General features: G+C 42.0%; 1 protein-coding gene across 2 annotated transcripts; it reads right to left on the reverse strand.

Annotated features, from left to right (window-relative positions):
- Positions 1-532: 532 nt before the first annotated feature.
- Positions 533-27,603, reverse strand: gnl2 (guanine nucleotide binding protein-like 2 (nucleolar)). 2 transcript variants are annotated; one of them, XM_007906744.2, is made up of 16 exons: positions 27,478-27,603; positions 23,401-23,479; positions 22,627-22,721; positions 21,014-21,153; positions 18,062-18,246; positions 16,484-16,550; positions 14,981-15,139; positions 13,801-13,914; positions 12,593-12,721; positions 12,361-12,465; positions 10,174-10,332; positions 9,301-9,408; positions 7,324-7,775; positions 5,784-5,854; positions 4,245-4,327; positions 533-834 (listed from the first exon to the last, which is right to left on the reverse strand). In XM_007906744.2, exons 1-16 carry the CDS (start codon positions 27,539-27,541, stop codon positions 697-699), a joined length of 2,148 nt encoding a protein of 715 aa, XP_007904935.1. In that variant the 5' UTR covers positions 27,542-27,603; the 3' UTR covers positions 533-696. The 2 variants fall into 2 exon arrangements, with proteins under 2 accessions (XP_007904935.1, XP_007904936.1); XM_007906745.2 differs by having other exon boundaries at positions 621-834; positions 9,313-9,408.

Raw genomic sequence — 27,603 nt, forward strand, 5'->3', positions numbered from 1 at the left:
GACTCAGGTGGTGGATGACATGACTCAGCCGTGTCAAACTGAGCAATTCATTGTCTTTTTCAAAGGAATAGTGCACTCTTGAAGCCAGTTTTACAGAAACTCACCCAACTCAAACAAGTCAGTTTCACATACAGGCAGTTCTCATCACCTATAATTTAGTTTGCACCCATTTCCACACTCTCACCCTTATGCTATTAAAAAATCCTCAAAATAATTTAATTTTACCACCAATAATGTTTTATTTTCAGGTCAAGGTGATGCCTGTCATTGCTGTGGAAACTTCCACACACTTAGCATTCTGCATCGCCTGGTTATGGGTTAGAAGTGGAATAAAGGTTATTCCATTTCACTTCATCACTCAGGTATACTGTCAAATGAACAACTTTGTTATAATCCCAAGGGAGCTGAGCCAAGTCTGCTCAAGTGTAAGGTGTCATTGTACAGACGTCTCTCAACAGTTGGACTGAATATAAATCCAAATTCCAGAGGTGAAAGGGTTGGCGTATCATTAAATTTTAATAAAAAAAGACTTAAAAGTAAAATTCCATTTATTAATTCCACCCACAAAATAGTCCATTCATTTTACAGTATATTCTGTGAAGAGCTTTGAGATGTCTCAACGACATAGGCGCTATATCAAATGCAAGGATTATTATTATTTTTCTTTTATTCAACAGAAATGCTGGGGTACAAAATCTATTGTTTCTTTTTGAATTTCTGTTGGTCTGATGCCCCGATTGTCTTTTTCTGCTTGTTCTTATTTTTGACGTTGTGTGTTTCGTAGTATCGAACCCCAACCTTCTTTGAGCGTTGCATTCGTTCCAGTCTTCGCTTCTGTAAAGGCAAATCAACGGAGCATAGATTATACACAACACCCAGGAAAAATGAATCCACAATCTGTGATGGACAGTTTTTTGTGCCAATATAGATGTGAATTTAATTCCAGCTATAGATATTCAAAACATTCTTGCCAACAAATCAAAGATTCTGAGTTAATTATGTTAATATGAATCAGCATTTTTAAAGAACACACACTTGCATCATGTTTTCCTTCAAAATACAGTTACTACACTTTACAATAAATCTGTGAAGCGCTTTGAAATGTTTTCTTTTGTCTAATACGTGCGGAAACCCATCACCGTCCATGCATCCCACCTAAACATGGAAATTCTTGTGTATTGGAATGTGCACTCTCTCCCTGGAGGGACACATCCTGCTTACCTAATTCCAGAGAGAATTCAGCACAGGTTGGCAAGAGCAAAGGCTTGGGGACCCCAGAGTGTTGGTTGGGGTAACTGCTAGAATCTAACCAGCTAAAACTGCATAGCTCGCCACTGTCTGGCACACTTGTTAAGCTAGGACCACCCTACCCATCATGACATTGGCTTGCAAGGTTAATAGGAGCTGAGTGGGAAGAATCCCAGTGTCTGGTCTACCTCTCCAGTCCTGCCAATGAGCCAGGCTGGCAGTGCTATCATCAGCAGTGCCTGGAGTAGTACAGACCCGCCCGGCTCAGGAACTCACCTACCTTGATATTCTGTTGCCAAACATGTCACCTTGGAGCCACATCAGCTTCAAGGCAATCCTATTTACCTCCCCCTGCCCCCCCCACCATCAGGATTGTCCTGATGTGAAAGGCACTGTATCAAATGTAAGGATTATTATAAATTAATCTTTGGCATGGTGTATGACTAGACATTTTAGGCTGGCAATCAATATGTATCTGTTGTCAGTCCCTTCTTATGTTACTAAAACTTTAGTAAAAGGAGACATTGGGAAATAGGAGGTGACAGGTCAGTAAAATATTTTAAAGGATTAGACAAAGTTAAATTAAAGCAAAAAGATTACTAGAAGATTGCAAAACAGAAATGCAATAGTTTAGGAGGTTTGCGGTGATAAAGTTATTCATTTCTGACATTTTAGCAACAATAAAGTTGCATTTATAATAATAAAATAATAATCCTTGCAATTGATATAGCGCTTTTCACGTCTTCTCGACGTCTCAAAGCACTTCACAGAATATGCTGCAAAGTGAATTGACTGTATATTTGTATAGAGCGCTTTCATGTCGGGAGGACGTCCCAAGGCGCAGAACAGTCAGGGATGAAGACCCGAGCATGGGGGAAGGGGTGGGGTAGGGGTGAGGGAAGGCAGAGAGATGGGAGGGCGACTGAAGGCATGATTGAAGAGGAGGGTCTTGAGACCGGCCTTGAAGAAGGCAAAGGAGGAAATGAGGCAAAGGTACTGTGGGATGGAGGTCCAGAGTGTGGGGGCAGAGAGGCTGAAAGCCCGGCCACTAATGGTAGGGCAGGTTGGGCAGGAGACATGGAGCAGACCAGAGTCCGCTGAACAGAGGAAGTGGGCAGGTTGGTAGAGTGTGAGCAGGTCAGAGAGGTAGGAGGGGGAAGGCCATGTATGGCCTTGAAAGTGAGGACGAGGATCTTGAATTCGATCCTCTGGGGGATGGGGAGCCAGTGGAGTCGGGTGAGGGTGGGAGTGATGGGGTCGTGGAGCCTGGTGCGTGAGAGTACACAAGCTGCAGAGTTTTGGATGATCTGCAGCTTGTGAAGGGAAGAGTTGGGAAGGGTTGAAGAGTTTCCATGATCGAGCATTAATGTGACGAATGTGTGGGTTTCGGCAGCCTGAGGATGAGTCAGTGGCCGAGTCTGGCAATGTTGCGGAAGTGGTGGTAGGCAGTGCCGGTCATGGCACAGATGTGGGGGAGAAAGGACAGTTCGGGGTCAAACAAGACACCCAGGGTCCTGACTGGTTTAGTGAGGTTGAGTGTGCAGCTGTGGAGGCTGATGCTGCCCAGCGCCCGAGGTGCGGAGACTCTGTTGTGAGCCAATCAGGAGGGCCTTGGTCTTGCAGACGTTCAGTTGGAGAAAGTTGTCCCTCCAAAATCATTGTCCTGGAGCTGAGGGTGGAGGCAGAGAGATAAAATTGGGTGTCATCCGCATACATGTGGAAATTTACCCCATGTCTGCAGATGGTCACCAAGGGGGAAGCATGTAGAGAATGAAGAGGAGGGGACCGAGGGCAGAGCCCCGAGGAACACCGGTGCGAGGGTTGGAGAAGGCGTTTGCAGAGACGAAGTGGAGGCGGTGTGAAAGGTAGGACCTGAACCAGTCAAGGACAGAACCTTGAAGGTTGAGGTGGGAGGAGAGGCGGTGGAGGAGGATTGAATGGTCCACAGTATCAAAGGCGGCGGAGAGGTCGAGGAGGCAGAGGGAGCCCTGGTCAAGTATGGTCAGGATGTCATTTGTGGGAAGCACAGAAAACTGATTGGAGGGGTTCATAGAGAGTGGGAGAGTGGGAGAGAAGGAAAGAGCGAAGCTGGGAGGCTACGGCTCTCTCAAGGACCTTAAACAGAAAAGGGAAGTGGGAGATGGGTTGGTAGCTGGATAGCTGTGATGGGTCAGGGGAAGTTTTCTTAAAGGTGGGGGTGATAATGGCTGTTTTGAAGGGGGTAGGAACAGTGCCAGATGACAGGAAAAGGTTGATGATGTCCACGAGTAGTGGGGCAAGGAGGTGGGATTTGAGGAGAGGGATGGGGATGGAACAGGTGGTGAGCTTCATGGAGGATTTCCTGATGATGACAGAGGAGGGTTTGACAGTTTCAAAGGTATGGAAGGAGGGATGGGTAGTGGTCGGAGTGGGGTGCGGGGGTTAGGGAGGGGGTGGAAGTTGTGGGGGGGTGGTAGTGGCAGCTGAGCAGATCCCTCGATTTTGGACTCGAAGTCCAGCATTTCCTTGCGGTGGAGGTTGGAGGAAAGAATCTGTGAGGTGTGGTGGGGAGGGCGGAGGAGCCGGTTGATGGTGGTGAACAGGAGCCTGAAGTTGCCCTTCGCCTCCAGGATTAACCTGGAATAGAAGGATGATTTGGCTGAGGTGAGAGTGGAGCGGTTGATTTTGTTGAGGTCCAGCCAGACATGCCGGTGGACTGTTAGGCCGGATTTGAGCCAAGTGAGTTCGGCAGCCCCGCACCTGGCACTTGAGCAAACGGAGGTGACTGGGTGTTATTTCAACATAACAATGGATGAGGTAAAAATGGAATGGGGAGAGCAGGGCAAGAGATTCCCCTGAATCTGCCAGCACTTCAAAAGCTGACGTTTCTTTGATCACTGGGAAACTAGGTAATCCAGTTGAGAAAAGACAAGCAATCTTAAATTTATTTTATGTTCTCTAGCGTTTTCTATGAAATTTAAGACATCATTGGCACAGAGAATATAACCCAGACTTGCCTCTTTGGATGAAAGCTTGGTGGGAGGTTGATCATCGATGGGTTCATTCTGTATTTTCCGCTTTCTTCCTGCTTTAGGATCTCCTGAATTATTTTTTTGAACAAAGCAGCAGCTCTGAATATTACGGTTATGTGCATGTTTGTCCACAAAAATACAGTCACACCACTTCAAAGTAAAAATGTTGTGAAAAACTTTGAGACATCCTCGCAACATGCAAGTTGTTGGGATAATCATTATTATAAAAAAACAAACTTTTTTTTAAAAAAAGGAACCGTAATTAGAAATCAACACTTTTTTCTGTCTGTCTTCCTGACGTGAAAGAAGCTATACAAATTTGCTATTGGTCTTGAAAAGGAGGGAAGCTTTCCTCAACTACTCTCCCAACATTATCAGGAATATTATTTCAGATTTCATGGAATCAGAATTATTCCAGAAGAATTAACACAGAAGGAGGCCATTTGGCCTATCGCGGCTGCACCGGCTCTTTGAAAAGAGCTATTCAAATCAATCCCACTCCCCCGCTCTCTACCCCATAAGCCCTGCAAAGTTGTCCTCCCTTTCTCTTTTGAGAGTTGTTATCGAATCAGCATAAAATTGGCATTTCACGCCAGGTCCCTGAACAGATCAGTTAGTGAATTCACCATCCAGGTCATCTCAGCTTTCCTGGGCAACAGAGGAAACGGGAAGCTCTCAGCTGGGGTATGGGTTTGTCTTTAACATCACTTGTTTTCAAATCTCTTCATGCCCTCGCACTTCCCTACCTATCCGTTATTTTTACACCCCATCCGCTGCCTCTGCTCGGCTGGCTCTGGCCTCCTGTTCGTCCCTCATCCCCTCCGCCATCAGTGGCTGTGGCTTCAGCCACTACACCCCTAAACTCTGGAACTCTCTCCCTCCCTACTTTCAAATCCTGCCTAAAGACCTTCCTTTTTGAATGTGCTTACAATCACCTCTCTGTCTCCCTGGCTCGGGGTCAGACTCCGCCACTGTCAAGTGCTCCGGGAGACTACCCTGCGTGAAGGGCGCTATATAACTGCAAATTGTTGTTTTTAGTGGCCCCCTGCTGGAAAATGTGCACAAGCGGATGTTGGGCGACAACTGGTTCCCTGTCACTCACTTGTCTCAAATAGTGACATAATGCAGTGAAAAGAATTAATGAGCATTTTTTGGGGGGGAGAGAAGAAAAGCCTGCACAATTCAAACTATTGTAAAATACCAAAAAGTTCCAGTTGTTCCTTTAGGTTAAAAATTACCCTTCACAACAATGACTGTCCAGAGGATTATAAAATGTGGGTTGCACACAAATAACATTGGATGTTCCAAGCACAGCAGTACACTGTACTTCTTGATGTAATCATTGGAAAATGAAAAGCCTTATAGCTGAAAGTATTGTACCCACCATATATAGAACACTGGCTGCCAAGAAAATCACCGTAAATGGCAGATAATCACCATTAAGTCTTAATTCAGGATTTAGAATTCTAAATAGCCTTCAGTTCATTTCTGTGTAAGTGAAAAGATTCTAGGATTAACACTCACCATTTAAGTTTGATTCCACTTCTTTTTGATTCGAATCTGTAAACATTTTTGCAGCCAGATTCTTGGGGATCCTATAAATAACAGCAGAACTTTACACAACTGCATATTGAAAACAGACTCTTCTGCAGATTTCATGAAATGTTCATTGGTCAAAATATAACCCTTCGATGCAAAATGCAGAATGTAGAAAGATCACAATCATAATTTGGCTATTTTACTGACTTTGACTGTTGTATCACAAGTTTGCTTATAAAGGACAAATTTTAATCACCAAGTCAGACATGAACAAGTTTTGGGTTATTAAAGCACTTGCATGCAGTTAACGAATGCATGCATTTCGATCACATGCTAATGAGGGAAGAGCCATAACGGTTTATTAAATAAGCTGGAAGTTATCCTTGCTCCAGGGTTTTATTGAGGGAAAAACGATGTGACAAAGGACAATAACCCAACAGCAGCAAATTCAGGAAACCAGCAGTAACAGAAACCCAGCAGTCATCTTTGGAAGAAAACGACAACTATTGGGGGCTGAGCCTTCAGCCACTAAGACCCTGGTTTTCTAAATCCTTCCATTTCACCCCCTCTGTTGTTCGTTAAAAACCTCCTAAAAATCTATTTCTTTGACCATGTCGTGCCTGCAGTTACCTCCCACATCCTCCCTGCTTGATACTATCTCTGTAAAGTGCCTTGAGATGTTACCCTATGTGAAAGGTACAATGAGATTGTAAGTTGCTGTGATTAGTATGATGTGATGATTAGTCAATTCACTTTACATTATATTCTGTGAAGCCCTTTGAGACGTTTCAAGGCGTGATATGGCGTTATATGAAATGCCTGTATTATTAAACTTATTCTGTTTTTCTGTAAACCCAACTGGACTTACAAAATCTATTTAAAATAAAATTATCTTATTTTGAAGTGAAGTTTGTGCTTCCATGCTCCGATCTAGGATTACTATTATCTAACAACTATTTCTTTTACCAAGTCTCAGGTAGAGATGATCTGAGCCATGAAGCAGTCATCGGCAAACTCGGATTGGTTTCCCCTTAGGCATTCCCAGTTTAATCTGGGCTGCTTGAAATTTCCATCAGTAAGTGCTACCCATTATTTCATACTCATCCTCACATTACTCTTAAATTGACGAGGTGTTTTCACTATTTTGACCTCGAAATCTAGCTTTGCAATAAATAATAATAATCTTTGCATTTAATGTAGCATCTTATGTTGAAATGTCTTAAAGTGCTTTGTAGTAATTATTGTTAAAAGTTGTGTAGTTGAAGGCAAAAGTGGCAACCAACACAATATCCCACAAACAGGCAGGAAGTGAACAAATTAATAAACCTATCTGACCAGAAATCATAGCTCATTGCAAGTCTGACTCAATTACCCTCACTTCCAATGTGTTTCTCTTCCCATTATAAGAAAAAGTTTTTTTGGGGGGGTGAGGAAAGAGGCTGGGCGCAGTGATTTTAGTAGGCAAAACTGGTTTTGCTTCAACCGTTTGTTCTGAACAAACCTTCAAACAACAAAGCAAACTTACCTAATAGCTGAAAACCTCTTTGCTTTGGCTTTATTCAGAAACTTTTTATATTTTGCAATCTTATCATCCAATTCCTGTAAGACTTTTGTACTTTTTGATTTGCCCTTTGGTTCGGAGGAGTTTTCTTCCGGTTGATTTAGTTCCACTCCAATTGGTTCCTTTTCTTTGTTCTCATTCTCACCCTCCTTCTCCTCCTCCCCTTCCGAGCAGCTCTCCTCAGCCTCTTCATTGTCAGAGTTGTCGACAGGTTGGAGATCTGCCGCAAAATATTCTGGTGCCACGTTGATTTTTCCAAAGTTCTGCCTGACTTGTGAAACGAGTTGCTGTGTCTGAGTGTCCGTGTTAGGCTCTTTGGTCTCTTCTGGCTCAGTCTGCACAGTTGATGATTCAGAGGCATCTTTTACATGATCAACGTCGCTCGTGATTTTGGCCGCTTTCAACTTATCGATAGGCTAATTGAACAAAAAAAAGAAAAGCTGACCATTAACTTTGTGTTAAATAACATTCACTGTTCATCAACTGCTAAGAAACTTTCATACCTTCGCAAATATCTTAACATGTGATTTTTAAACAAAATGTCTTAAATATCAAGTCAGGATTGCCAAATCATATACAATATGTAATAGCGTGAACAATTCAGGGCTTTCATTTTACTTTGTTTCAGAAGCCCTCATTAAAATTATGAAAAAGATGTTTTGTTTTGTAGTTTTGCGATTTGAAACAACTGATTGCACATGTCCTGGCTGAATGTAATTGTATGAAGTGCATACGAGATACTGTGCTCAAAGAAGCTTGCTGAGCCAGACTTCCAATTCAATGATTTTATGATTTGACAATGATTTTAACATTTTATGCTTTCAAATCAAACCAGTTTCTTGGCATCTGCACAATTTTGCTTAGAGCTCCACTTAGAATCAAAATACTGAACAGAACAATAATTCATTGGCTGAAATGCTGAATTTTAAACAGTTCTCACTGGCTAAGGTTCATACCAGCATTAACTCCTTTTACTTCACAAAAAACAGTTACAAATATTTCTATAGAAAGAATGACTGCTGAGCAAACTGGAGAAATTGGACCCAAAGCCTTAGCTTTACCCATAACTGCTACCATCTAATCAGTTTCACTGTTGACTTCAGCAACCACGAGTTCGCTCACCGAGAGAGGCGTTCTCTCTTAGCTGATCGACAGAAAGCAGCAATGTAAAACTGCTTCCTGTAGCAATATCCACAAATGTCTGAGAATAACCAGGCTCTGAACTCATCCTTACAAACCGCTGCTTCGGATTGGGGATCAGTGGGCTGTATGGATCTTTCCCAGACAAAAGAATAGGACAGCAGCAGATAGCGAATGAATTCTGAGAAAGATCCGCTCATCCCCGAGTTTGCACATGGCCAACCTCATCTTCATCCTGGTGCTGTAGAATCTGACCCACACTTAGGGGGAATAAAGGTGGGTAAATGAAGGAATAGGAAGGGTGGAGGTCTGTGCACCAGTTGGGCTGAATGGTCTGTTTCCGTGCCACACACAGTAAATGGAGTGAATACCATAACACTAGCCAACCACGGTATTGTCATCACATGCGTTGTCACTAGTCCAACGGGCTGTTGCAACCTTTTATGTCAGCACATCGCCCTTCTATGCTCAGCTATATTTTTGTCTGGTGTGGTTGCCAGCCATAAATTAAAAGATTCCCTTGGAAACCAAGGGGAAAACGTTAGACGTACACATTTTAAAAAATCATCATGGAAAGAATGTTTTTGTAGAAATGCACAACATATCTATGCCAGCAACGTTCTTAAAATAGCAGTGAGATGAATGGCTAAGCATTCATCTTAAAAACATGCAGTCTTCTACTTGAATCAAAGACATTGTCTAATGTCACAATTCACATTAGGCATCGAGACATTCTCATTACCAAACATGTAAATTGTCATAAAATATCAAGTATCTGTAATCATTACCCCAAAGCATTACCTGTGAGCTTACTTCGGCATTCGGTGGCTTTACAAAGAATGGTATCCGTCCTCTCTGCCAATCATTCAGGACCATTTTGGAAATGGTTTGTATGTCAGGCTCTCCTCCCTGGGAAGTAAAGAAATTGTACATCAGGAATATAAATTGTAGTTTGGGCGCGACAAGGCAAAAATACAGGATCTGAAAAGAACAAAAGTTGCCCCAAATTGGTATCTGTACAGGAGTCCTGTAGCTGAGTGGTTAGAGCACTCGCCTCGCAAGTGAGAGACCTGGGTTCGATTCCAGATAGGGCAAAACCTTGGGCAAATTTCCTTATTCCACACGCCTCTGTTTACTGCGCAGTAAGTAGGAACCCGGTTGTTAGTTGATTGGTGTATCGCTTTTCCTGGGGTAACAATTCCTTAAAAAAAATTGGTCACTGAATCCACGACTGTTTGTGGGACACTGCTGCGCATAATTGGCTGGCGCGTTTCGCTCACAAAATACAGTCAATTCACTTTACAGAATATTCTGTGAAGCGCTTTGAGACGTCTCGAAGACGCGATAAGGCGCTATGAAATGCAAGGATTATTATATACTTGCATTGTTTTATTGACTAGCATTTCTAAATTATGTATGTAATTCAGCAGCTTAAAATGCATCCTACTTTCAGTATCTAGATATATTACATACTGCACTACTCACTCAGGATATTTGAAAATATTATGCTTATTGAAATTATTAAATTGTTTTAATTTAACAGGTACAAGAATCAGGCTTTGGGTTTTACAATTATTACTAATAATACTATTCTTTAAGCAGTAGAAAAAAAATCAAGTTAAGAGAGCAATGTTGCACATAGTCTGGCTATGAAGGAAAGAAAAACAAACTTACCTTCAAAAGCTTTCCCATCCTGAATGCAAGTTTCTCTAAGAAATCCACGGCACTACTCCAGGACTCGATCTTGTAGGTCTTGCTGATGTATTCAGATTTAGCTCTCTCTAGCACTGCGGGTATGTGATCATCAGGACACTTGATTTTCTCGACTTGAACCTTTAAGAAGCAAGGGGTGGTTCAAAAAATAGATATCCAAGCCAACCCAGTTTTTGTCAAGCAACCACTTTCATTCAGCAACAACAACAACAACAAATACACCCCTCACGCAGGGTAGCGTCCCAGAGAGGGTGATTGTTAGCTATCCTTTGTTAACAATCACCCTGGAACAGTCCGGTTTGCACACCAACAAACCCTTACTCGGAGGCCACCCTTACCTAAAGGCTACCTTAGCCCAGTCCCCTGAGGACTTGTTGAAGACAGGTTTGACTGTACCTGAATCTTGAAATATCACATAGCGCTCAAGTGTTTTCCCTCATCTAGCTCCAAAATTAGGACAATAAAACATCAGTTCGCTGACCACTTGATGATCGTGTTATACTGACTGCAAAACAGCATTAGATCCTGGAAATTAGTTTTTCATCAATCCATCAGTATAGTGTTTATTCAAAACTTCTGTCTCTGATATTAAAAGCCAATGTAGCGAACCTGAGCGTCTCTATGGAACCAACCACAAAATAGTGGTTCACCAATTCAATGATGCAAAAATGTAGTTACATGTTTGAAGTGTGTGACAGGTCCTGGAAATGACTAAACCTATATTCTCACAAAGAAAGGCAGTTGAAGGCCATTTTTAGCCAATCTGTACAATTGTATATGTTGACTGTGACACATCGAGAAAACAAGCATGCACACAGTAGACAGGATAATTACACAGAAAATTAAACCGCCTCCAGAATTGCAGCTGTTAAAAGTTTAAACATTTTCTTTTTAGAAACTTGTACTATACGAAAGTAATCATACTGTCAATCATGTATTCTTATATAATGTTCTGCCTTATCTGAGCTGCTCAGTGCTCTGCGCTCCAAAGTGTGTGAAGTTTAATGAGATATGTAAGAAAACAATGTACACAGGAGTGATTATATTACCATTGAGAGGTTCAAGTCATGTCAACTTATAAAAATTAGCTTGAAATCATTGTCAAAACCCAGAGATTCAATTTCACCCCGAATTCACTCTAATTTTCCTTATATGTATAATATTGTTTTATACACACACACACATACATATATATATATACATATCTATAGCTCATAGAGATACCCCAACTAGCTTCTAAGTGGACTGAATTATGGATGGTTATAATCCACAATTCAGTCCACTTAGAAGCTAGTTGGGGTATCTCTATGACCGCTCCGAGACGCCGTGTGGCGTGAAGGGCGCTATACAAAGGCCGTCTATAAATGCAAGTTGTTGTTATCGCAGCATCAGATTTCACACTGCTGATCACAATTTGACAAACTTATACCTTATCAGTCAACAATCAGTAAACACTACAAATCAAGATAATCAGTTGGAAAATATTTCATCTGCTCTTGGAATGCTGCTGATCTTGCACAAATCCAATTCTACAGCATTTTGGTGCGATTTGATTAGTACACTTCATAAAGTTCATGCCTCTTTTCATAGTGGTTAGATTCACAGTAATATAAGTGCTAACATTAGTGGAGCAGTTCATTTTAATATATATTTAACATTTCACATTTACAAATTTGCGCTTACATTAGGGAGCAACGTATCAGAGTGAAAAACTAGAACAGTCTTTTGGAAGTCTATTATGAACAACAAATTGTATTCATACAGCGCCTTTCCCGTCGAGAGGATAATAATAATAAACTTCTTTACTCGTCTCAGATTGTATTAAAGCATTGAAAAAAAATCCATTACAAAAAGAACCACATGTCTTTTGACCGCACTGAACGTGCTTTATGAAGTTTGACCAGAGTCAAAATTTTAGGATGACTCAAAACAAAAAAAAATGAGGTGCAAGTTCATAATTGAAAGCTTACAAGCAAGTACAATGAAAGCTTATAAACAGCATTCCAAGTACTGTCCACTCCCCATCAGATCACAACATTAATGAAAGATTAACAAAGTTCACCTGTGGGGTTATTTTTGGGCTCATTTGTGGGCTCAATTTACTATCAAACCTCAACAATAGAAGTTATTTCAAGATGATGTACTCACCACTCCCTTCAGCACGATGTCAGTCTCCGAATCACCAGACGGATATACAACACCAGGACAATCGATCAGGAAAATCCGACGCATCAGAGTGATGTACTGCCAGACCTACAACAGGGAGAAACCAAATAAAGCAATTACGTTCGCCTCTTTGAGTCATGAAAGTTCTCACACACAAGTAATGTTCACAGACAGAAAAAGCCATTAAATGAACAATCAATATACCTTCACCCACCTTTGTTTCACCAGCAATAGGTGCGACATTGCAGACTTTCTTGGAACGCAGCGCATTAATGACAGAACTCTTGCCAACATTGGGATAGCCGATGAAACCCACACTGATCTGCTTTTTGTCACTGTGCAGCTGTTTAAGAGACACACATGACATATGCTCAATAAAACCTTATTACGCAGTAGATCTAGATTACAATTGTTCTTTTAAAGAAAAACGGTCTTCTCAAATTTTGCGAGGTGTATTTCCCTTCACAGAAGGCTGTTCACTACAGCAATCAATACCCCCCCACAAAGTTGAAGAAAATAGCAATGTTTCCAAGACTGTGTATGAGTGAAGCTAATAGAGTTTACCAACACCATCTAAACTCAGAGGTTATAGGCTTGTAACATTTGACAGTATTCATTTACAAGGGATTGAGGGATCCACTGATTTGGGATTTTTTCTCTCCCATTTTTGTCAAACTAGATTATAATGGAAGTGTGTGTTCTTTAATCCGTCACTGGATTTCAACTATGAAAAAGAAGATTATTTAATTTCACATTATAGGGGAGCGGCAGAATATTTGAAGCAGGAAAATAAGGATTTTGCAATAAAAGAGTATATTTCACAGACTGCACCAGTTAAACCTGTAAACTTAAAGGTACAGTGGGCTGCTAAGTGGTACAGAAGGAGTAAATACATCAACCAAATCAAAGTGCCTTTATCTTTGTTGCTGGCTGTTCCCCAGCTGATGTCCCTTTCAAATAAACATTGTATAGTGTTATTTTATGTAAAATGTGAAAATATAATTTCCAAATTTGTTGTTTTGTTCCTCTCATTTCAACCTAGACTTTATAAATGTCACATTCTGCAGAATTCCCTCAGATTGTGATCACTGTTTCGATCATTGCTTTATTGAAGACATAAATCTTCAATACGACTACATTGAACATATAACAACTGGTGTAAGTGCAACAGGTTTGTTGTAATACAGAGCAGATTAATTACAAGGATAAGCAGAGCTCATAATAGTTTCTAAAAGGATTTGAACAAATATTTGAAAAGGAAAAATGGGGGAAAATATGGTGTTTGGACTAAATTGCAACTCTTCATCAGACATCATATCAAACAGACCCCCAAAGCATACATCTTTGCTCGATTAACTTCTAGTTACTATTAGCAATTTCAAACGCTTTCTCATTTAAGTTCCAATTTCAATTTAAACTTACCTTCCCAAACTGACGCAAAAGTTGGATGAGAGCTCCTTTTCCAAAGGGATTGGTGAGGCTGGCGTGGAAGGCAAGTGTGGGATGTTCATGGGATAAAATTGCAACCCATCTTTTCTGTAAGAAAGGAAATAAAAGTGTTCATCCGGATGTGCTGCAATAAGTGGCATCAAATTCAATAAAAATGGCTTTGTTAATCAACATTTTCGTTTTATTATTGCAACATAAATAATACATCTCAATTATGTAATAATCTTATAAGGATTATTAACAAATACAATTCTCAGTAATCTAATTGTCTGAGAAACATTTTATTCTGAGTAGAACAAAATAATCCATACGATAAATTGCATTTCTAACTTTCACATTTTCAACAAACATGCAAATACAGCCTTGTGGAAAATAAAATAATTTCATTTTATATTATATCAACACTATCTGGAATTGCTGTAACGTAAAATGACTATTATTTGTAAGCAAATACTGCAGTCAATATCTACCCCACAACATCTCACAAAGAGCCATGGAGTGAATGATCAATTTATCCAGGACACTGGGAAAACTATTTGAAACTATTTTGTGGAGTCCTGTAGCTCAGTGGTTAGAGCACTCGCTTTGCAAGTGAGAGACCTGAGTTCAATTCCAGGCAGAGGGCGAAACCTTGGGCAAGTTTCCTTACCCCACACAGAGCCTAATAATAATCCCTCCAAAACAAAATAATAAAAATTGGTCATTTTCAATCCACGACTGTTTGTGGGACATTGCTTTGCGCAATTGGCTGCCGCGTTTCGCCCACAAATATACAGTCAATTCATTTTACAGTCTATTCTGTGAAGCGCTTTGAGATGTCGAGAAGACGTAAAAAGAGCTATATCAAATGTAAGGATTATTATTATTATTAATACACTTATTATAAAACTCCCTTCCATTTTTGAATAGTGTCACATGCTCTTCGGCATCCACTTGAACTAGCAGACAGAACTTTAGTGTTACATATCATCCAAAGGACAGAATAAATTGCTGTGTTCTGCAACACAGAACACTTAGACATGGTGTCACACTCACAAATTCCTGTGCTGAGTTTGTAAAACTCAGTCAGTCTCCCACAGGAAGTACCATAGAGCCCATAATTATTTATATTCCAGGGCCAACTCTCTAATCTGTGTGCAAATTAAAAACTTACAGTTGCCCAGGTCGGTACAAGATCACACTTGTTAAGCACAAACATAAAATTTTTCCATGGTTTTTCTTTTTTTATGTAAGCCTCTATGTGAGGTGAGCGTGTTCCTATTGGATCCCTGGCATCAAGCACTTGGATTACAACGTCTGAAGAATCTATAACCTGAAACAAAATTACATAAAAGATGAAAGAAACATTTACAAAGACATTGAACAGAATACAAGTACTATCCTTGAAAGTACCTCACATTTATTCCTAAAAAGTCTAAAATTAACCTGCTTTATTAACCTGCTATACTTGGAAAATACAAACAGCCTTTGCGCAAACCAGGGATAATGTATTTAATGTAAAAAGAAATAAAATAACTTTGCAACTTGCCCCAAACTTAAGTTCAGTTCCTAAATTATAAAGAGGGCAGTCTTGCTTCTCAAGTAATTGTTTTGAAACACATACTTCTGCTCAGTCAAAAAAATACATTGGGAAGTAGGTAGAAAATCAGCTCGCTCCATACTAGAATGATCAACCTCTCAGTCTTTACAGATACAGTCAACTGAGTTTGTATAGTGAAAAAGTTAGCACTGAAACTAGACTGGAATAATTAAGAGTTCTTCTGGGTATAATATTCCAATGCGTGGCATTTTCAAAACTAGGATTTAAGTTAGGATCAGAAAGCTTGAGTTTGTCAGAGAGAAAATAAAATCTACAATTCCCAAATAACCTTGACAGGTAACTTGAAAAGACCATATAACTAATTGCACTCTTCTGCAACATAAAATGTACTTGAATCCTACTTAGTAAAACAGATTTTAAAAAATACTTGTACCAAAATTACACTTAATAATAATCTTGAATTTGATACAGCATCTTATCATGCTGAGATATCTCAAAGCACTTCACAGTATTTTACTGAAGTTTAGTGACTGTATTTATAAGCAAATGGGCAACTAATTTGAGCACATCAATGCCCCAGAAGCACTCATGAAGGGAACAACCAATTTTCATCTGGAAGAATTTTGACCAGGAAACTGGGAGAAACTCCCGTCTCCTTTCTGCCATGGGATCTCCAATGTCCACCTCAACAGGCAAGGCAGACAGTGCCTCGGTTTAACTTCTTATCTGAAAACTGGCACCTCCAACAATGCAGCGCTCCCCTAGCAAAGCTTTGGAGTGTTGGTTTAGAAGGAGAGTTCCAAGTCCAGTTATGGAGCTTGAATCCACTCGAAACTTCCGACTCAAAGGCGAGAGTGCTGCCAACTAAACCAGGCTGACACTTAACGCTTGGCACAGATGACGAACACAATTCATTACATAAAATCTGACATACAAGTCGCATAGAAATAAAACATTTTACAACTTGCAAAGCATGATATGAGAGCAACTAGTCAGGAAATAATGGCAGAGCCTTGCTTCCTGAGTGTACAGTGAAACTTTCCATTTACATTTGGTAAAGTTAAGGTTCAATTTAAAATTACATTGCTACAATAAGGAGATCTGCAAAATGCTTACCTTGTACAGTTCACCCCATATTCTTTTAGACTGTCCTTTTTTATAGATCTCTTCTCGGACTTCATCTCTAAACAAAATTAATGTCCACACAATTAGCAACTAACTTCATTATTCATGACATATTTGGCAACTTTGTGCTGGTTTCCGTAATCCAGTCCTGGAGCCAGGCGGGTCCGCAGTATTCCAGGGCACTGCACAGCAAGCCTGGCTCATCGGCAGGTCTTGGAAGGGCAGAATGGTATGGGCAAGGATTCTTCTCATTCAGCTTCTGTGAACCTTACAAGGCAAAGCTCCCAATGAGTAAGGTGGTCATACTGGGAAAAGCAGTGGGAATTCTAGCTAGACAGTGCTCTTAATAGCAAACTATGCGGTTTTAGCATTCAGACTTCAGCAGTTACCCCAGAGCGTGTTTTGGGGTCCGAAGCCTGGGCTCTCGGCAACCTGCACCTAACACACTCTGGAATTAGGTAAGCAGGATGTTCCCCTCCAATGAGACAGTATGCATTTCATTCCAATAAACATCTTGGGAATTTCCATGTGTAGGTGCATGGAGCTCTATTTGGTTTGGATATTCTTAAGCATGGTGATGGGTTTCCGCGGTGTCAATCCGGCTGACCAAAAAAAAACTTTTCTTTTTGTTTTGTGGGGGAAAGGACGTCAAAGGATGGAGATTAAATCTCCATCGCCAGAAATCTAAAATCACAAATACTATTCATAAATCTATTAAATAAAGTTGCATTAATTATGGTTTCTTTTTTGAATTGTTTTCTTTAAACACGGAATACTTACGAATATCAGAGGAAACTTTATTAACATCACAGGCCTGTTACAGATGTCAAGTTGGGTTGCGATATTGACGAATACAATAGAAATTTACATTTATGTACTGCCTTTTACATCAGGTGGACTTCCCAAGGCACTGGACAGTGCAAGTTCTGCACCCGAGTTGGGAGAGGGGGCCGATGGGTGGAGAGGGATAAAGATGGTCACATGGTGTTCAACTTGTCAATGGTAGAGCTCCTCCAGAACTTCAATGTTAATAATAATAATCCTTGCATTTTTGATATAGCGCTTTTCATATCTTCTAATGTCTCAAAGCGCTTCACAGAATATGCTGTAAAGTGAATTGACTGTATATTTGTGGGCGAAATGCAGCAGCCAGTCGTGGACTGAAAATGACCAATTTATTATAGTTTTTTTGTTTTGGAGGGATTATTGTGGAGTAAGGAAACTTGCCAAAGGTTTCGCCCTGCCTGGAATTGAACCCAGGTGTCTCGCTTGCAAGGCGAAAACATTTAGGTGCATACATTGCTCCAAAGGAAGGAATTTCTCTTGATAACGGTTGATAGAGATATGGTATGTACATGGGTAGATATTGACCTACATATAGTTAGCAAGACAAGAGTAAGAGAGAGTGAGAGAGAGACACACACCCCTAATGCAGCATTTCAAACGTACATGAGAACGGTTATTTGTACTCTTCATAATTAACAATTGGCTTGGTGCCAATTAAGGTGCGCTCTCAACTGTAACTGCATTTTTGCATCTCATTTGAAATATATGTATTTGCTCGCTCACCTTACTCCAGTATCTTCCACTACCAGATCTCTGTCCTTTTCTAGGCTGTATTCATTTGTCAATGTTTCTGTCTTTTCCACCAGGCTTTGCATGTCACACACTGCGAGATTCGGCCTTTTCCGCTGTGCTTTAGGCCCAAAGGTTGTTTCAAATGTTTCTGTATCTAGAATGTGCACTTTTGAATTCTGTAAATAGATATTATTACTTTAAAGATCCAAAACATCATCATTTTGTTATAACGGTGAAATGCTTAATGTTGGACTCCTTCTAAATGGTTCGGTGAGCAAATACACTGCATGTACCAGGCTAGGAAGATCCCAGTTACTTGCTTGCAGCTGTGCCAGGAGCATGGACATCGCTATTGTCAGCAATCCAAAACTCGTATTAAAAAGGAAACAGTAAACCAGATTTCACACTCCCGAATATTAGCCAATGATCCATGCTGTAAAAAGCGTGCGCATTTGTTTCTTAACAGCAGATTAGAGAGGATTGGGTTTGCAATGAGGCCTCTGATGATCAATTAGTCAGCCAACACTCATTGTTCAGTCTAATAATAATCCTTGATATTTGATATAGTGCCTTAACACGTCTTCGAGACATCTCAAAGCCCTTCATAGAATATACTGCAAAATGAATTAACTGTATACTTTGTGGGCGAAACGTGGCAGCCAATTGCCACATTAGTGTCCCACAAACCGTCGTAAATCAAGTGACCAAATTATTGTCAATTGGTGATCCCCCAATAGACTAACAACCGGGTTTATACCTATGCTAGGTAAACAGAGGTGTGTGGTGCAAGGAAACTTGTCTTAAGGTTTTGACCTGTCTAGGAATCGAAAACACGACCGAAAATAAAGGTGAGCTTTAAATGCGGAGAGGGATGGGGTGAGCTGGAGGGCTCCAGGCTGGGGTTCCAAGAGACAATGGGCAGAATGGCTAAAAGCTCACCCAACAAATTGGATCAGGTGGGGGAACATGGAAGCAGGGTGGCATTCACAAGCAGAAAGAGTGGCCAGGGTGGTAGGATTGCAGAGGTAGGGTGGGGACAGAGGAAAAGAGGAGGTGATGATAAGCATGATTGAAGAGAAAGATCTTCAGGCATGTCTTAAAAAGGAGTAGAAGAGGGCAAGATAGAGGGGTTAAGGGAGAGAGTTCCAAAGTTTGGAACATAATGGCTGAAAGCAAGGCCACCGATGGTGGAGTGGATGAGGGACAAGCAGGGGGCTTGAGCCAACCGAACAGAGGCGACAGGTGGTGGAGTGGGGTGTAAGCAGGTCGAAGAGGTGCCAGGGCATGAAGGGATCTGAATGAGCAGAGTATTTGAATAGTCTAATCTGACCATGATGAAGGCATAACGGATTTCAAATTAAATTTGTAATTATTTATGATCTCCCATTTCTATCTAATACATCTTCTCATAGGGAGGAAAGTTATTTTTCTTCATAAACAAGATGAATGTTCTGGGCACGAGAACTTGTTATTTAAGACACAAATGTGAAGAAACGTGCAGGAAGAATTCTCAAGGCTTAACTAGAGAAAGCTAAGTGCCAGGGACACCACAGGAATTTTAAGACTTCTCCATCTGGTGTAGCTCAAGTTGGAAGGAATTTTTACAATCACCTTTTTATTGTGTGCAGAAACTTTCAAAATTAATCTAAAACGATTAGCAGGGGATGGATTTCTATAATAACCGGGGCTGACCCTAGAAACCAAAACAAAGTTACAATTTGTACTCGTGGGAATTCTGTTTTCAATTGTAAGTGATAGACAACAAAGAAATAACACGGGGTTTGGGGGTCAGGTAAAGAAGCCAAAATAGCAAGATAAAAAAATAAGATCAATGTAAGTAATAAAAAAGCTCAAGTATATTTTTTTTATATAAAGTATTGTCATGATATAATACAGTGCTTGCACTTGGAAAGATTGAAGTTTAATGGGGTGCAAAATAATTGCAAATAATTTACAATGTTCAGATCTACCAACATTTAAACTTTTTAAAAAAAATAAAAAACAGTAAGTGTGAATTATAGACCAAGTGAATCATCTGGAAGGAGCTAATGGTACTGAGCCCAACGATGATAATCATCCTCAGGTTTATGTCAGTCTGCAAATGCCATTCAGCTCCCAAACAGCAGGCTCCCTTCTAAATCAATATCCAAATATGCCACCAGCATTTGATATTTGTTGATTTTGATGTCATGATCGTGGCTGGGCAGAATATTCGAGTAACTATTTGAGTCTTCTTTGTGGGGAAGAGACAATGTCAAAATTAGCCAACCATTGCTTGCCACCATCTAACAAGGTCTATGAATGTTGTAGTCTTATCCTTGTTCTGATTTGAAATTCTGAAATTAAACACTGGAAGCCAGACTCATGACCTGAAATACTTGTGTGTGCGTTGTGTGTGCACGCAATGCTGCCCAGAACTCTACGTACATAAAGTTTAATATGGAAGTAAGTGTGTTTTCCCCCCCCTGGAATTGATCAATAAAATAATCAGAGCAGCTTCATTAAAGTAGTATTTACTGGATGCCAATGTCTGGATTGCAAAAGAAAAATCTGAGAAGTTTTAATTTGAAAACTGGCGGAAGTTTAAAATATTTCCTCCTGTCAGGATTGGGTTCCTACCTTGCAAAATAACTAACCGATCACAAAGGCAAACTTGACCAGTTTAGAATTTTGTATTTGTGTCTGTACTGCAAAAATAAATAGCACTTGCAAATGATCAATCCGCTGGGCACACAGCAAACTGTTTGCTAGCATTTACAGCGTTTGGACTTGATGCACAAGACAGGAAATCTGAATATTGGACTATTACTAACATTAATTTAAGCACCAATAAACTCAAACAAAATTATCAAAAGCTGAAAGGACAGCTACCAACTGATAATTCCTGGATACCAGCCTAAAATCACCTCCTTTATAACCAGGGAAAGAAAGTTAGTGACTTACATGAGGCTGGATTCGGTCATTCAGAAGGGACATCGGAAGCTTTGTCCGTTTCATAACTACTCTGTAAGGATCTTTCACCACTTTGCCCATCTCATCTTGGAACGTTTGAAGGCACGACTGCTTTATGACTCGAGTGTTTGCTGTTCACAAAGGAAAAACATTCCAGTATTATGTACCTCTCTCACTTTTATTTTTGCAAAAGTTTCTCCACCACCTCTCCTCTCAGATTCGCCTTCATGGTTCTGTCCTTGCCTGGTCTCTACTTTGTATCCACTAATGGCTTCTCCTCCAGCACTCACAAAGTCATGTGTGGCATTCCTCAGGGATCCATCCTTGGTTCCCTCCTCTTTTAGCAATTAACTGCTCCCGCTCAGTGATATAATTTACAGGTATGGAGTTAACTTCCACATCTATGTGGATGACATGCAACACTATCTTTCTGCCTTTATCCTCAACTCCAGAACCCCTGCTGTCCTGGCAGATTGTTTGCCAGACATCAAGTGCTGGATGAGAGCTATTTTCTCCAGTTGAACGTTGACAATAGAGGATCTCCTGCTTGGCTCCCATCAGCACCTTCTCACCTCAGGCTCTGACAGCATCACCATCCATGGATGCACTCCACACCTCACAGAACCAGTACAGAAGCTTGGTGTCCTGTTCAACCCTCAATGATCCTTCAAACCCCAAATCCATGCCATGACCACTTCCTCCTTTCCCTATCTCCACAACATGGCCCGCTTCCGCCATTGCAATCCCCCTGACCTGCCTGTCCCACCATTATCAGTCGTCCTTCAGCTTTTCGGGATCTATCCTCTGGAACTCCATCCCGGAATCCGCCTTGCCCCCCTCGTTCGCATCCTTCAAGGCCCGCCTCAAGACCTTCCTCTTTAACCGTGCCTTCGGCCACCCTCCCACCCCCTATCCTCCACCCTCCCACCCCCTATCCTCCACCCTCCCACCCCCTATCCTCCACCCACCCTTAATTCCAGCTCGGGTGCAGACCCTTGACTTTTCATCACCTTGGGACGTCTTTCCAACATGAAAGCTATAAAAATGTAATTGTTGTTGTTGCCTTTCACATTGGAAGGGAGTCTCAAAGCTTTTCAGATTTATTGTAAAGTGTGTTTTAGAGTGTTACAGCGGGTTTAGGAACACAGTAGTTTACCAATTTAATCATGCTTAGGTCAATTAGGTTACTTACAAACTCAAATCAGTTAAAACCAAGACATAAACCTCTTTTGTACCAGTTTATAAACCATAACCCAGCCATGAGGCAATTCTGCAAAAAATAACAGACAACGAGAAAAAAGCTATCAGATCAAAATGCCCTAAAGTTAGCATTTGAAGAAATGTTTGTGTTTATTCATGCATTAGAGAAAGCATTCAAGTTTTTCACTTAGATAAACTAAGAAAATACTTATATCTGACAAATCAGCCATCATAACAGAAGAATCCAGTGATCGAGTTTCCCCAGTAACTCGGGTACCCAACAAATCTATCACATCCACATGTATAAATACTTCTATTGTTCAAGTAGGTAAAGCCTTATTTTCAAGTTCTGAAAACATCAGCTGTATTCTCTCTTTCCCACTGCATGGAAACTATGAACTCACCAAACCACTTTATATTTGGCTCCACTCGGGCCACTGTTCCGGGGTCAACTTTTGACTGAAATTGTAGCGGCTTGATGATCTTTCCACGATTGTTTCTTAACAGGAAGGAGAGTGGAAAATATAAAAATTACCTTTTAAGCACACAGCGTTGCACACTTATAATGCAGAGTTGTCTCTTGTATTCATGACAAACATGATGCAACCAAATATAAACAATGTAATAAAGGGAAAACTGTTTATTTTAATGGCGAACCATTTTCCAGAAGGCTTGCAGCTTGTTTAACAAGACTTCGGGAAAAAAAAACTATAGGTAAGCAGGCCATTGCTGAATTTAGCTTTAATAGAACTTCATTATCAATACCCAAGAAAATAAAACAGGCATTTTAAACACACCACTCTGTTATTCTTTTCATTTTATATACAAGAACAACCTCCATTTATCCCACTGCAGTTCAGTGATTCTCTTTGCTGTTCTGATCTAGCTGCAAAGTCCATTTCTCCTCGTGGCTGTGCTCTGTGTGGAAGCGCCCAGCCTCACTCAGCACTTCCTACATGAACAAAAGTTCCAAGTAGTTAATTCAGAGCATCACTGTCATTAGTTCTGCAGCTTATCCCATGGAAAATTGTTCAGTTGATATCACATGCCTTGAGACACTAAGTCCTGCTAACTCCCACCTGCAAGACACACACACACACACAGGATCTTGCTACAGCAGCTGAGCAGTTTAGCTGCACGATATTAATTGTTGCAGCAGATAGTTGTGTGGTGCTTACCTTCGCTCTTTCTGCCTGTACATATTCAGGCGCTTGATTGTCGCCCTGTCCCTCATGTGGCTCCCACATTTTGGCCGATCTGACAAGAAAAACAGCGACACTGAAGCAAAAAGCAACACATATTCAAGAGGAAACTTGATGCATACACGAGAGAGAAGAAAATAGAGGGATGTAGGAGAGGGGAACAAGAAATGTGGAGACCATATAATGTAGACTGATGTGGAATAGTTGAGCTGAATGGCCCATTTCTGTGCTGTATCATTTTATGTGACAATTAACTAATATTCTTGGTTAGATTTATACTATAAAAGAGGATTTTAAAGACTGTTATCTATCCTCAGTGTGATTCTTGACAGAGATGATATGACGTGTGAAGATCATAACCATTGCACCATTTGAATGGAAAAAAATACTTTTAATGTAAAAACATCACCACATAACTAATCAGCTTTCTTTCCTTTTAAAAAAAAACTTTCCACAGCAACAACTTGCATTTATATTGCGCTCCTCATGCAGGGTAGCGTCCCAGAGCACCTGACAATGGTGGAGCATGACACCGAGACAGGAGAAGGAGGGAGGTTACTGCAGGCTCGGTCAAAGAGGATTATTTTCAATTCTCACATCACAGCATCCTCAGGGATTTTAGCATTTTGGGTCAGACCATCCAAAAACAGTTGTTCAAATCAGTTACAATAAGCACAATCATTAGCAAAATAATTTGTGGCTGGGTAGAGGCTCAGTTTCAGGTATCCTCCTAAGCTCACTTGTTACACTTTTATCACTGAAAAGCATCCCAACTCTCCTGCATTGACTAATCTGCCCCCTGCCCTCCCAACTCGGGTGCTTTTTGGAGGTACCCCTATTGACATACTATTGAGCAGTATCGAAAAAGCCCTGTGCATAGTATAGGCAAGGATACGTCTGCTCTGTGAATGCACTTGCTGACTTTTTTAAAAAATCTTTTAGCACTATGGAAAAAGGAAGATCAATGTGTCAGTGCATCAATTTCTACAAACCAACCAAGAATTCTTAAGGTATTTGGGGTGACTGTTGTGTTTTATTTATTGGTTTCAGATTAACAAAACTCTTAAAAGTTTGTTTTGTAAATGATTTCTCTTTTCTTCTCCCAAGTCAGATTATTTCCTGGAGTGAAGTTCCAAGGACCTGGCTACTTCACAAGTAATCTGTGAAAACTACAGCATGCTCTTCAACCAAAAGGTAAAGACTCACAAATTTCTAGACCCACATTAACATTCAGGTTTGATATAAACACTAACCATAACAATACGTTTATAAAAATGAATTGTGCTTTTATATTGTCAATATAGAAAGTTGATGGGAGGAAGCTATTAACTATTCACTTTTAATTAAAATTCAGTTTGTCAACAATTCAATTGCTTTCAGAAGATGTTGCTGATCCCACATTATCTTTCAACATTTATTTATTCTTCCTTTAGGAATTTCAAATGTGACTCCCATCCACAATGTATACTGTCGCAATGTTTTGCGACAACCTAAAAGTTTAATAAATTCATAACAGAAATGATTGGTAGAACTGAATAATCATCCTCTTGGAAGTAAAATCAGCCAGTACTGAAGAAATTGACACACTGCAAATGTCAATTCTTTCTTCCTGCTACTTAACCTTAAGTAAAATTAAATTCTTGTTCAGGTCAACAGACTAAAATTACACATCTAGGATATTGCTTGAAATTTTGACATTCGATTGCCGATTGGGGAAGAACAAAAGGACATAGGTTTAGAGTTACAAAGGGCAATTTCTGAACAGATACCTGGAATTTTTTTTATCTAGAGGGTAAATAATGCAGCCCTGCCCACCCCCTCTCTCTCCTTCACAGGAACTAGATTTGGTCACTCCCGGGTCAGACTGCACCAGCAACCAGAAGTGCTGTAAGTGCCATCAAACCAAATCGGAGAGACACACACAGACACATAGCAGAGGGGGGTAAGGAGCAAGTGGCTGGGGAGAGAATGGCCCAGGCTGGTGCTGGGTCTCTGGATGGGAAATGTTGAGCAACAGCCAAGACTTGAGGACCCCAGAGTGTGCGTTGGCGTACTACTGGAGTCTACAACAACAACTTGCACTTATATAGCGCCCTCCACGCAGCGTAGCATCTCAGAGCGTTTAACATTGGCGGAGCCTGATTCCGAGCCGGGGGGAGGTGGCCAGAAGCACGGTCGAAGAGGAAAGTTTTCAGGCATTACTTGAAAGAGGGGAGAGAGGGGGCAAGGCAGAGGAATTGAGGGAGAGTGTTCCAGAGTTTTGAGGCATAGTGGCTGAAAACACGACCTCCGATGGTAGGACGGAGGGTGCAAGGGATGAGCAGGAGGCCGGTGCCAATCAAGAGGAGGCGCCAGGTGGTGGATTGGGAAGTGAGGAGGTCAGAGAGGTAGGGAGGTGCCAGGGAGTGAATGGATTTGAACACAAGAGTGAGGATCTTGAAGTCTAACCAGCTAAAACCATATAGCTTGCCATTGAGATTGTCTGGCAAGCTTTCCAGCTGCTTGTCCAGCTAGGACTAGTTAGAGCTTTGGCTTGCAGGGTTAACTGTAACAAAGTGGGATGAGCCCTCTACCCGCATTAGCTGGTCTGCCCTTCCAAGTTCTACCGCGGACCAGCCTGGCTCAGGAACCAGACTAGCGAGACTGCCACAGAGGGTGGGCTGGATTCTGACATCCCATTGCCAAACATTTCACCTTGGAGCCAGTTCAGCTCCAAACCAGGTCTGAGAGAGACACACAATAACAACTTGCAGTTAAGTGCTCCGGGACACTAACCCGCATGAAGGGCGCTATATAAAAGCAAGCTGTTGTTGTTATATAGCTCCATTCATGCTGGGTAGGGTCCCGGAGCGCATCCCGACACAACAAGATTACATTTGTATAGTGCCTTTCACATCGGAAGGATGTCCCAAGGCGCTGGACAGCGTACAGCATTTCAGACCCGAGCTGGAGAAAGAGAGGGGGGTGGCCAATGGCACGGTTGAAGAGGAGGGTTTTGAGGCCAGACTTGAAGGAGGCTAAGGAGGGGGTGAGGCGGAGTGACTGGGGGATGGAATTCCAGAGGTTGGGGGCAGAGTGGCTGAAGCCTCTCCTGCCAATGGTGGGGGTGGGTGGGTCGGGGGACGTGGAGCGGGCCAGAGCCGGCTGAGTGGAGGGAGCGGGCGGGTTGGTAGGGGGTTAGGAGGTCACAGAGGTAGGGTAGGGTGAGGCCATGGAGGGCTTTGTAGGTGAGGACCAGGATCTTGAACTGGATCCTCTGAAGGATAGGGAGCCAATGGAGTCGGGCAAGAATGGGGGAGATGGGGTCACGGAGTTTGGTGCCGGAGAGGACATGGGCTGCGTTGTTCTGGATTATCTGCAGCTGTGGAGGGAGGAGTTGGGAAGGCCGACACGCAGGGAGTTTGCATAGTTGAGCCTGGAGGCATTAACAAGAGTTTCAGCGTCTGAGGGGAGAGGTAGTGGCGGAGTCGGGCGATGCTACGGAGGTGAGGGAAGGCAGAGCGGGTCAGGGCTTGAATGTGGGGAAGAAAAGACAGTTGAGGATCAAACAAGACACCGAGGTTCCTGACTGGCGATGAGTTGGTGAGCTGTAGGGTACAACCCATGGAGGGCGATGCTGCCACAGCCTGAGGTGCTGAGGCCAATCAGGAGGGCCTCAGTCTTGTTCACATTCAACACCCACATCCATCACCAACAACACTCCCCCACACCCCACACACCCACCCCCCAACACACCCCCACACACCCCCCCCCCCACACACCCCCCCCACACACCCCCCCCCCCACACACCCCCCCAACACACCACCCCACACCCACCCCCACCCCCCCCCACACCCCCACACCCTCCCCCCCCCACAACAACACCCCCCCCCAACAACACACACCGCCCAACACATCACCCAACACCCCTCCTCCCTCCAACCATAGCAGCGGCGGCGGAGGGGGCGAGAGGCCGGGCCTGGTGCGGGACTGGGAGCTGAGGCCTCGGGCCGGGCCGGGCCGGGCAGCGCTGGGGGTTGAGCTGTGCCCGGGGGGGTGGGGGGGGCACTTACCGGGGTTGGAGCTGGAGGCGGAGGGGTTGATGCTCGAGCGCCCCTTGTACTGTGGCTTCACCATGGCGCTGACCGTTAAACCGCCGCGTGCTGTCTCCACTCGTCATCAACCGGCGACGACAGCCT

The sequence above is a fragment of the Callorhinchus milii genome, unplaced genomic scaffold, assembly GCF_018977255.1.
Source record: "Callorhinchus milii isolate IMCB2004 unplaced genomic scaffold, IMCB_Cmil_1.0 Scaffold10, whole genome shotgun sequence".
Classification (NCBI taxonomy): Eukaryota; Metazoa; Chordata; class Chondrichthyes; order Chimaeriformes; family Callorhinchidae; genus Callorhinchus; species Callorhinchus milii.